This window comes from Pagrus pagrus, assembly GCF_965226575.1.
Source record: "Pagrus pagrus genome assembly, chromosome: 5".
NCBI lineage: Eukaryota > Metazoa > Chordata > Actinopteri > Spariformes > Sparidae > Pagrus > Pagrus pagrus.
The window spans coordinates 17,734,418-17,747,072 of record NC_140189.1 but is presented as its reverse complement, the minus strand read 5'-3'; the positions used below and the strand labels follow the sequence as shown (position 1 = coordinate 17,747,072).

The 12,655-nt window shown below is 41.9% G+C and overlaps 1 protein-coding gene across 1 annotated transcript in view; it reads left to right on the top strand.

The window, feature by feature from the left end:
* The first annotated feature begins 3,842 nt into the window (after positions 1-3,842).
* ablim3 (actin binding LIM protein family, member 3) overlaps positions 3,843-12,655 on the top strand; it is a 48,578-nt gene continuing 39,765 nt past the window's right edge. Inside the window, exon 1 of the mRNA XM_084353324.1 lies at positions 3,843-4,291. Within this exon, the coding sequence (XP_084209450.1) occupies positions 4,279-4,291 (13 nt within the window). The 5' untranslated portion in view covers positions 3,843-4,278. The remainder of the gene's footprint in view (positions 4,292-12,655) is intronic.

The following is a 12,655-nucleotide window of genomic DNA, read 5'->3' as shown; positions in this document are numbered from 1 at the left end:
TTAAACTGTCCATAATGAGTCCAACAGTTTTACAGGAGTCAACTGTTTTTCAAAACCTGGTGCCTACACTACCCACAATGCAATCTAGCCAATGGATGAAATGTTTCGGATTTCATGCAGCTTTCTCTGCAGCCACAAATGGCTTTATACTACTTGTTTCATATATGCAGTAGCACTCCCCAAGACCTGTAAACACACTTTAATGTGTAAAATTTAGATAAAGTTGCCCTTTAAGTAGATAATTATCCTTCACAACACTGACTGAGATCATGATTTAAGTTTGCTGGACGGTGCAAAGATGGAAGAAGAAAGAGTTCTTCTTCAAATTTAGGGCACTTACAGGGTAACATGGTACAAACCTGCCCCATGAAGGGTGGTTTTTTTAATTGTATTATTATTATTTTTTTAAACATTTTTCATCCACACAGTTGTTTTAAAAAGCTTCATGTTGAGAAGCAAAAACTGTAAGTAAACGTATGTAGATTAAAGGACGAAGACAAAACATCTTGTACAACAACTGAGCTCCAGAACCAAAGAGGTCTGTCTGTGTGTGTGTGTGTGTGTGTGTGTGTGTGTGTGTGTGTGTGTGTGTGTGTGGGAAAAAGAGAGGGGGAGAGAGGGAGGGAGAGAGGGAGAGAGGGAGGGAGAGAGAGAGAGAGGCGCCTCTCACATCCCACCATTGTCCAGCTTCCTCCAGTCTTCAGATCCAGGGCTTCCTCAGGACACGGGACAAGGCGGTCGGTTATTTTAATAAAAACAGCACCCGTACACACAGATGGTGCAGAGGGTAGACCATAACATACCGAAATATTATCAAGTGTGCTCCGTCAGACCTGAAACTCTTCTACAGCGATGCACTTTAGATAAAAGGCCACTAAATTCTACATACTTATCTCTCAAAGTGCTGCGTAGAAATACCCAAAAGTCACACTTAATGTGTAAAAGTAAAGATATCATGTTGAAATATTACTTTGGTAAAAGTGAAAGTCCCCCATATAAATAGTGAAAATCTTATAGTATCTGATATTAAATGTACTTCAGTATCGAAAGTTCAAGTAAAAGTAAATTATACATATAATTACATGTACTGTTTATACTGTGTACTATGGGTCGACTGATTACCTGCCCGGAGATTATCTGAGCCCTGCATTCAGCATTTCTCATTAGTGGTATAAGTGTTGTTCTTATTGCCAACAGAATATATTGATTTAAAAATCAGCTGTTTTATGCAAAGTAACTAGTAACTAAACTATCATAAAAATGTAGTGGAATAAAAGAAAAATACAATATTTGCCTGCAAAATGTAAGGAAGCAAAAACTGGAAATACACAAGTAAAGTACAATACTTGAGTAAATGCTCTCAATTACGTTCTATCACTGAACTTTCATATGTAACGCTTATTGTTTTCTCTGTAGTCCTTTAATTTGTCTGCACCAGGAGAATGTAACCAAGCACAAAGATCTGAGGTACTTGTACTCTTAATGTCACATTCCCCTACTACTACTACTACCACCACTACTACTACTACTACTACTACTACTACTTAAGTGATTTTTGATGTGGAAACATCTCATGGCCCAGCGTCACAAATGAAATGATTTGCTGCTTTTTGAGTACTTTTAGTTCTTATACTTAAGTACATGTTTATTGCAGGCCTTTTCCTTGTTGCTGACTGTCTTTCTATCTTTTTCAACAGTGTGGTCTCAGTACTTTTTACTCAAGTGAAAGATTTGGATACTTCCTCCATCATTGTTTCACTTTGTGGCATTTGTTCACCTTCACTGATTTGACTAACGACTGCTCTGGAAACAGCGGATGGGTGTTTCAGCATAAGATGGAGATCTTTCCACACTGATAAGGCTGAACTATAAGCACACAACACTGAGTCAGCATGCACAACAGCTCCACCATAAATCACACAAAGTCTGTTTGCACAAACAAAGTGTGAGCTGTGATTACTCTCATGACTTTACAGACCAATCAAGGCAAATTACTGTGATCCCACAACCAAACACAGCGGAGCATCTGCGTCGACTGTTTCACAATTAATCTCCTCCTCAACAACAGCTCCGCCGTAAATAATCCAATTAACTAATTTGCTTACGTCGACTTTCCAGAAGAGGGCGGTGTCAGAACAGTTTTAGCAACAAGCCAAGCCTAAAAAAAACACACACACACCAACAAGTCGTTTCTTTAAAGGCTCCCCAGAGTCTTTAAATCGATTTGTTTCAACTAATCCCTGAAGTTCTTTCAGAACTACTGATCCGGATTGTTTTGCCCAATTTTAAATGACACGACTAATTCTTAAATGAATTTCAAATGCTTCAGAGTGAGAGGATCTCTGTGTCAGCCCTCACCTGGTGTGAGAAATGGATTAAGACTGAGACCAATGACTTTTGAACACTTCCTGCAGTGTGATGTAGGCTACAGTGTCCCCGGAGCGTTCACAGCAGCCCACAGTGACGTCGCTCAACCCAGGATAGAAAGAGAGATGGGTCAAGTCACACACAGACAGGAACAGCCACGCCGGAAATAAGACGACTTTACTTTCACAATAAAATCAGAAATATTAATTGGCCTCCAGATCCAAGTGACATCAAGTAGGCTGTCTACTGTCATTTTTATATAATGAAAATGTATTATTATTATTATTATTATTATTTATGCATATTTTTCTGATTCTTTATCCTGTAGGCTACTGTTGCATCTCGAGCTGTTGTAACAAGTGAATTTCCCTGTTGTGGGATAAATAAAGCCTTAATCTTAATCTTAATCTTAATCTTATTTTATGAGCGCTTCGGTACAGCCTGTTCAACATGGTAAAAGTGCTTGAACAAATACATTCACGCTACACTCTCACAGACTGAGGCTTGACTTGTCTGCTGTCCACTAGATTGTGATTACAATACAGATTTGGTGTGTCTGAGGAATAAATGACACCAACATTGATGTTGATATATTATTTTGCTGCACTACATTCATGTGATAACTTTAATTACTATACTTTGCATCAGAGAGCAAGTAATGCATTTTAAAATAATTAATTCTGTTTGCTTTCAGATTAAAAAAGCACTAATTCAGATAATCGGACAAATGCTGAATGCTGGAAAATCGACCAATATAATACAGTTTATACATACATGTAAATATATGTAGAGTATAATTTACTTTCACTTTTATTTTTTCAAATTTATTGCCAGTAAATAACTTTTACCGTAATACTTAAGGACATTTAATATGAATTACTTTAAAGGTGAACTTTGTATGTTTTGGGGGAGAAATTTGAATCAGGAAGGAAAGATCTTCATTGACTGAACTTTATACCTAAACAAACTAAATAAACAAACTCTTTGTTTTCGTGACTGAATAAAGTGAATAGACAAACTGACCTTAGAGGACAATTTCATACTGTGTTTATATGTGGCGGACCCTGCCACCATTCTAGCTTCAAACAATGTCCTGGGACCTTATTGTACTCTGAGAACAGCTTGTTTATTCAGTTATGGTAAAAATAGATATTTCAGAGTTTGTCTTATTACCTCATTGATATTGTAAATATTTAATTTCTTCTCCAAAACTACACAGTGGCCCTTTAAGACTTTTACTTTGAAGTGATATTCGTATGGGTGACTCTCACATTTATCAAAGCAATAATTTGACATGATATCTTTAATTTGACCAAGTATGATTTTACACTGTTATATAGATATCTCTGTCAAGACAGTCACGCTGTTGATTTTATTTTGAAAGTGCCGGCCGGAACAGGCCTGCTGCGGCTGTGCTGGCAGCGAGAGGAGCTGTGACAGCAGCAGCAGCAGCAGCTCAGGGAGAGAGCGCAGAGCTGGAATCAGCCAGGAGCGAAATGTGAAGGTGGAATCCGACTGAGCAGCATTGTTGTTGTAACTGAAGCCTGTTTCTCTGGAAAACAACACAACACCGCCCACAGTCTCACACAGCGACAACTGGGTGCTTTATCTGGATTTTTTTATAATCACTGGGAAATATCCTCCTTTGTTTTTTATTTTTCTTACACATTTTTTTTTGTATCTATCTCTGTCCCTCTCTCTCTTTCTGGCTCTCCCTCTCAGAAATTGACTGGAAGCAGTGAGGAGCATCATTTTTGCGTCCACTGGATTCACACTCATTTTTTTTTTTTTTTTTTTTTTCTTCATGACACAGTGTGGAAGGAGTGAAGTGCTCCGTGAAGATCTCCTCTCGCTTTATGGGATTATTGTCGACGGAGACGCTTTGTTGTAGATAAGAGCACGTTGGGCATCATGAGTTCCAGCGGTAAGTCCATTCTTGCGCGCACTTGCAGCGCAAGGACAATACCTATAGTAGAGATGAGAGACCACTGAACAATAGTAGCCTGTGTGTGATGGAGGAGACTACAGAAAGTGGCAACTTAAATCAGCTTGAAGTCGAGGTTTAACTCACTTCATCTGAACATACCATAATATTCAATTAAACTGTGATTTTTATTTACAACCAGGAGAAAATGATGTTGTGAAATAGAGTGCCAAGCCCCGGTAATAGACTTGGAGCAGGTTCAGAGGGCTTAGAGAGTGAGAGCTAAGTATATCTGTAGGTCAAAGTAGCATTTGCCCAGAGTTCATTCATAGAGGAGCATTTTTGGGATTCTTCATCAACACAACAGCTGTTCCAAATGTCTCCTTCTCCATCTTCCTGCTCCTTCCTCTCCTGGGAGACCACCAGCTCTCACTCTCAGCTGTCCTCGCCCCATAAAACTCCCACCTGTCCTCTAACGTGTAGTTGCAGGAGCAGGAAACCTCTGAGCTGGAGGTCCCTGACCTGCTCTCGTGGAGCTTGGCTCGCTGTGATGCAGCACATGACGAATAAGTCTGACAGCCCGAGGAGCTCCCGTCAGATTCTCCGGCCCAGGGGCTGCCATGATGCTGAGCTGACCTTGTATCAGCTGACTGTGACCCTGATCCTCTGTCAGCTGAATCAGGGCTTTCCCTGTAGGGCTTGTGGGTCATCTGCTGCGTGCGTGCCTCCACTTTGTTGTCTTTACAAGTTATCACTGGTCGGTTCTCCGAGGGAAGACTTTTTTGAGAAACTGTCCCCTAGCTGTCAGTTGAGGTTGACGTGCGCCAGGTGCTCAGAGAACTGACGCTGTCATGTGCTTCCGTGTCTACAGGAGGAACCGTATCACTGCATCATTCATAATCTACCCTGTCATTGTGTGGCACTACATTATTCATCCGGTGCTCTTAACCCTCTGGTACCGAGCCCTGCCTGCCCGCCTGCCTGCCTGCCTGCCTGCCTGCCAGGGAGTGGTGTCGCAGCCCCCTCGCTCGCTGAAGAAATGTGTAGAATTCTTTTGTTGAGCTTCAAAATGCTCCTCTCAGCTGACACAAGAAGAGGAGGAGGAGGGGGGGAGGAAGGAGGAGGAGGAGGAGGAGGAGCATGTGCAGCCAGCATGTGGAGAGCTGTCACAGGCTCTTGTGATTTAGAAGCATGTGCTCCTCAAACGCACACATCAACAACACCTCAACCTGTGGTTATAGTACGGCTCGCGCGTGATTACGTGCAAAACTGTCTGCGTTTAGCCGTGCGTGCGTGCATGTCAGCGCTGGCAGATGGTGGTGTGACATGTGTCTGTAGTCTGGCTGTAGGCATAAAAACACAGCAGGCATCAGAGCCGAGGAAAGAACATCTTCCCTCCTCTCCTCTCCTCAGCCTCTTCCCTCCAGTCAGTCAAACATATGTTCCCCTCCACTCTCAACACTCTCAAGGTTTGGACATGAATGGGCCTGTTAGGCCGGGCCGCCGCGTGCCGTGTTTTCCGCTGCATTGGGTGTGATAGCCCAGAGGCCATCGACACACGCAGAGTAATTACACACCGCTCTGGCTGTCTGTCTTCATCTTCTGGGCCTTCTATCTCTCATGGTCACTGGGTTTTGTGTGTGTGTGTGTGTGTGTGGTCAGACTGCTATTTTCTGCCTGGCTGGAGGACGAGGCTGAACTGTGGGTGTTATCAGTTGAGTTTCTGGTGGAAGTAACCTTGGTTCAACATATACTGAGAAAGAAACACAGATGCACGACGATTCCCTCTGCAGTTTTGCAGGTTTTTAGCCAGCCCTGAGATACAGTGTTTTGAGGGAGTGATAAAACACATGTTGATCAATACGCTGATCATTGCGCTCAGGGACCTGAGGGGATCTGCAGAGCCATGCATCAAAGACAGCTCTGACACCTCTCCCCTTCTCTCTCCTCCTCTCTGTAAAACAGAGAGTTCTCAGGCATCAGACAAAACACATCCGAAAGGCATTACCCATTTGGGTGTCTTAACTTTAAAGAGACAAGCTTGAACTCTAATGATTAAGACATATGGCTTGAATGTCTGATAAGTTTGGCAATGAGCATCAGGTACATCTTTTGAGCCACACTAGTTGTCGTGCCCTGGATGCCAATGCCTGTTGGTCAGTCCACCACTTTGATCCAGACTGGAATATCTAAACGGCCCATGGATGAATTTACCGTAAATTTACTCCAGATATCCAATATAACCAGAGGATGGATCGCTATTTTTCACCCGTTATCCAGCGTGATGCCATGATGCGCGTTGAATTTCGGTTCTGTCTACGATCAAGCAGTGCCACCCAATAACACATTTGAGTTTAATTTCTTAAAGGAGACATCATTTTCATTAACATAATATTTTTTGGGTTACTATTAGAATAGGTTTGCATGCCTTAATGCTAAAAAAACAAAAAAACAACCCTCCTGATTACCTAGTCTGCTGTGATTGGTCAGCTCACACATGCCTGGCACAGCACGGCTAACAACATCAGAGCAGCTGTGCTAAATCATTAATTACATGCACCAGACTAGCCGCTAGGCATGAATTATGCAAATGTACGACATGGTGTGATGTCACAAAGTCACAGAATTAAAGGACTGCTGACGAGGCGTTTCAGGAGCAGGGTTTTCTGTGGACGCGAGAAGCTTCTGTTGGTTTGAACTTTGACCTTTTTAACATTCAAGGTCTTTTACATGCACAAGAACCTTTATAAGATGCTGAAGGAAGGGAAAAAAGGGAAAAAGCATAATTGGTCTCCTTTAACATATTATATAAATGAAAAAAGAGGTTTTTCTTCGTTTAAATCACAGCACACGCAACAAGAAATTGCGATTACCTCATTAATATTTTCATAAGCTACATTTTTTCTTGGATCAGTCCTGCTAAATTTTAGGCAGTTTTAGTAAGCTCATGTTAGCATTGAGCTTAAAGTACTGCTGTGCCTCTGAGAGATGGTAAATAAAGTTAAAAGACCATCTGTTAGTGTACCTACTGGTTGATATGAATTAATAAAATGTTTAAATTTTGATGTGACACTTAGTTCAAAAAAGGTCTTCAAACAACCTGCTGTGATTGAAACCTTATTTACTCTGCATCAGCACAAGTTTTTGCATCAGAAGTTTTCTGAAGATTGCTTTGAACTGAACTCGTCGTAATACCTCAAAAGACTATTTTGACGTGACGGTGGCAATAGAAGCGGTTGTTGCTGCTAGAGCAAGAATTCGTTCATGGTTTGTCTTTGTCAAGGGAACACTTTTTGTCTTGTGTATGGATGGACAGAGTGATCCAATGACCCACTGAAAGTGTCGCTCTAAGGCTGCTATTCGAGAAGGGGGAAAATAAATTGAATGTATGAACACATCGGACAGTGCTAAATCAAACGCTGGATATTTTCTGTTGATGTCAGTTGTGTTTTTGTGTTTTATGGGGGGAATGAGTCGGAACGAGGGTGGACAGGGAGGGGAGCTGGATCATATATGATTCCTGCTCTTCTGCCTCATCTGGTGAGCAGTCCAAACCAGAGCCAAACACCATTTATCACTCGTGCTGCCAGACGCCTTAGTTCAATAACACTGAGAACAAAGGTGGGAGACAAAGATGCACAGATGCAAACACAGATGCTGGGATGCACATGAATATTCACAGTGCGACGCCCTGTACAACTGGCGTGTATTTACAGGCCAACATAAAATTAGGCACATGTTTTTCCTTTTTATTTACAGCGAGGGTTATTGTGGTCACTGCACTGGTATTTAGTGGGGTAGTTAAACAACAGTTAAAGCCCTTGTAAAGAGGAAATTATGAAGACTGCATTAAAATACCATCCAGTTGCCATTTAATCTGTAAGATCTAAGATATGTTTTAATTTAAATGAACAGGACTCATTCAGATCAAAGCTCCACCATCGTGGCTTCACTGTGGGTTGTGTCCTCAAGGTTGCCGTCTCCACGACCTTGGCTTCTGGTAGGATTGAGTGATCATTCAGACTGTCAGCGGCAGTCTGACCGTTCCCTCTCTCTCTCTCTCTCTCTCTCTCTCTCTCTCTCTCTCCATAGAGTGACAGTATGTTTGAGACACCACTGGACAGTATCATGGCTCTGATGAATGCTTCTGGTCAAGGTCCTGACAGAGACGAAGGGAGATAAAGAGGGGATGGTGGGGGAGGGCAGGGAGGCATCTGATCACTGGCAGCATTAAATTATGGACAAGGAAGACATGCTTTATATGGTAGTATGGTAGTATGGTAGTATATGGTTTGGTAGTATGTTAGAGTATGTTCCTCTAAAATACAAAGAACATGTTGTCATGTTCACTAGATACAGATAGTTTCATAGTAGGGCTCTATATGTAGGGCTAGATGAATGATGTTCTCACTCATGTTGATTGGTTATTTCCTTCCTGTAAAACAAATGTGCAGCTTTTCAATTCAATTCAATTAATTTAGTTAAGTATGCGTTTTGGTCAGACAGTTCATACCCAAATCACATCCAGAAATAGCCACTCTTTTGGTTCCAGCTCCTCATTAAATGATAGAGCACACATTTTAAACTGTAGGAAAAAATGAATGCAGCAACTTTCATTCAGTACCTGAAGAGATGTTGTGCAGCTTGGCTTTGAGTTACTACTTAACATCACATTTCTCAATTTCTAAAGCAAATAAATCTTTATTCCCGACAATGGTTTGGGCCCTAGATGAATCTGTGGTTGATTCTTAATTAAACAATATGCTTTCAATTTGCCAAAGAGAGACATAAGTGATATTAGATATTGACACCCTCTGGTTTTGTGGAAAATATTTGATGTTTATATATCAAATACAGGGAATTTTTTTCAAGTTCCACTCCAGCCGCTGTTTCTTCTTTAACAGTCAACAAACAGAGAATAGGGTGTAGTTAATAGTCAGGTGTAATCCATTACTATTACAAACAGATCGCTGTCCTAGCAAGATCAGCATCATTAGCATGGATAGCATGTATAATAACATGGAGCAATGGCATGGATATTAGCAGGGGTAGCAATAGCAGTAACATAAGGTCTTCTTGGGTATTCAGTAGTTGCAGCTTTTATTCATGGGCAAACTGTAACCTGTACTGTACATTTACTGCCACTAGACAACTTGATTGGTATACCTTCCCTCTGCTCCGATCAACAACGCCACTGCTCTCTCTCGTTCTGACTCGACTACACTACGCACTGCCCTCTTCTTAAAACAGCCACGTAACTCTTTTAACACCAGATACACTTGAGCCAATGGCTCACATTTTGGGAGACACTGCCTTTGCTCTTACGGCTTCTCGAACTCTCTTTTTGGTGATGTATGACTCTTCTATGGTCATATGTCATCGTTCCATTCTAGCAACAGCTTGAATTTTTTTTTAACGCTTGAGCACAAAATTAGGTTATTTGTCAAAAAGTAAAACTATGAAATATCATAGTAATGCCAAAATACCCTGGAGGGGGGCCTTTAAGCATCTTGTTGCCATAAGCTGGACAACATGTTGCTGCACCTCTGGTGTAGCTTCAGCTTTGAGCTTTCCTTATTGCTGTTCAGATTTGTTGACAACTGAAGATGTCCTCCATCGAAAAGCTACAGTATAGAGTACTTTTATAGGATTTAGGTTTTGGCTTAGAAAATGCCAAAAACTTAAATGTGAAAAAACTCAGTTCTACTGTAATATGTCTGTTTGCGTAAAATGATGCTTGCTAGCAGTCATGAACAAGATGTACGGGTTGTGAAGAGGAACACCCTGTGGTCACAAACCCTCCCTCACATGACCACATGTGACATTGCAGTCTGTCCACTGTAGACATTAGCTCATTGGCATTTAAGCTACAGGTAGGTATCATTTACATATAAGCGGCTTCATTTGACTGTGTTGAATTAGACTTGTTAAATCAGTGCGCACCAGATCCCACGAGCACTCATGCAAAAGCTGCATCTACAAAGCATACCTGGGTTCTAAAACAACACATTTTCCCTTTAATAATTCAACCACATCGTTCTTTGTATTGCTTCTCTTTGATTCTTTCACCCACTCCTCACTCCACTTACTCGTCACCACTGATCTCCCAGCATCCCTTGTGACTGAGCTCCCAGCGTGTTCTTCCCTGGGGCTGACAGGTCAGGGGCAGAAATAGCAGCAGCCTCTCTGCCGGTCCCTGGGGATGCTGTCAGCCTCTCCGACCCCGGCCCTGTTCTTATCACCTGTCTGCCGGAGGCCGTATTGTCCTCGGGCACTTGCCACTGATTTGGAGTCAGTGGATTACACCTGTAGTCTGGTGGCTATCATTAGAAGAATGACTAAACGCCTCAGCATGGGAGAGGATGGAGTGTTGTTGGAGGACTCAGTAATGGGTTTAGCCCAGGAGAGAGCTTGGCTGCGTTCAATGAGAATGAACGCACTGACACAATTTGATGGAGTTATGTAATGCTTCAGCTCCTGAGTTTGTTGTGTACCTGGATTCTCTGCTGAGCTGAAGTTAAGTTAAAGGGGCACTATTTAGTTTTGAAGAATAAATCTAAACTCAGAATTTTTATATATACATACAATATTAATGAGTTAATAATACAATTTTTTTTTTTCCATAACTGAATAAACAAGCTGCTCTCAGAGGAAATGAAGGTCCCCGGAAAGGGTGGCAGGGTCCGCCACATATAAACAAAGTGAAACAGTGTAAAATTGAGTTGTTCTCCATGTTTATTTAGTTTATTCAGTCATGAAAACAAAGTTTATTTATAAATTGTTTATTTAGGTTGTGTAGGCATAAATAAAATCACTGAGGATCAAAACTACATAGTGCACCTTTAAATAAGCATCTCATTCAGTAAAATATACTTGACAATTAGCAGGAATTGTTGCTTTTTTTTTACCTCGGTTGAACCCTGCTCCCGTGTATAATTTAGCTATGTGTTGACAGTCTCCATTCAGCACCTTCTTAGGTTTGATGTTTGTTTTTTTAACACGACTTCACCTGGCTGTTATACTGTGCCGCAGGTTTATTTTGGCCCAGTTTCAGAAGGTCGGCAGTGTAAATAAATGTCCTGTGTGTTTCCAGTAGGCGCTGGCACAGGCTTGCTTGTACTGCCATTAGTTCCCATTATGTCTCACTCACACCTGATGGGATCAGTGTTGCTCATTTGGTTTTATGACAAGAAAAGATTGGCTTATTTTGCTCGGTCTCACACACACACATATACAACAGCCCTTTTTTCAAGAGAGTGTCATTATTTGACAGGCAGGGTAGTGGGTCCCAGTAGTGCTGCCAGCATTGTGAGAGAAACAATGAACTAACACAGACTTGAGAGTGGGAGATTGGGAGTGGGAATTAATCATGCTTGCATATTTCCAGTGCCCACACTCCTGTTCTGAACAGGAAAATAAACAAATGCAGTCATGCATACATTCTCACATGCCCTCACACTCAGTGCATATATAGCACTGTAGCTTACACTATACATATACCGTCTTCAGAGCCGGAGCATGCAAAGGGTGCTCAGACGCTGAAGCGTGCAACACTGTTAGACTTTTTAAGTGCTGCGAGTCCTTCGGGATTCATCCAGTGAAATGGATTCAGTAGCTCTGTCACGCCAGCCCATATGCTTGCTGGTGCTGGTGAAGCAGCAAAGTCTCTTCAGTCAGATATTCAGGTAGGCAGTGTGGCCAGCTGGTTACCCTGCCATTAAACCACTTCCACAGAGTGAAGGACCACTCAGATACTCCTTAAGGAGGATAGAGCAAAATAAGAGACTTGTGAGCCCAGCTGTTCTGGCACACTCTTTGTATTGGGAGCCTCTCTGCTTGTGGATATAAGAGAGTCTGTTTATAATCTAGAGGAGTAGATGGACCTTCAAAAAGCCTCTATAGGTCTAAGATGAATTCATTTTCGGAACTCGTTTAAAATCAAATTAATCTATCAGTTTGACCTTTTTGCTTGTGAAAGCACTTATTTCATTACTGTTTCAGCTGCGTGTGAGAACTGGCTCTCCTGACGATGTGAAATAGCTGTCGGGCTCGCAGGAGTCTGTCATGTAAGCTAATGCATAATGAGGTAAGGGGATCCATCCACTTTCTAACCTGGCAGCAGTGTGTGTGTGTGTGCGAGTGAGAGTGTGTGAAAAACAGAGACAGTGGGAGAGGAAGCCTGGAGCTTACCCAGCTTACATAGGTGTCAGACCTCACAGCTTCAGAACAAGTGTTGACAGAGCTACACACTGATCTTATTGTGTGAACTGCACACAGTTAGTACAGTCTGTGTGCTCAGAGCCCCGGTTCTACTGATGGATTGCTGCATAGATCGAACAATTTCTTAATGTTAATCCTTTATGA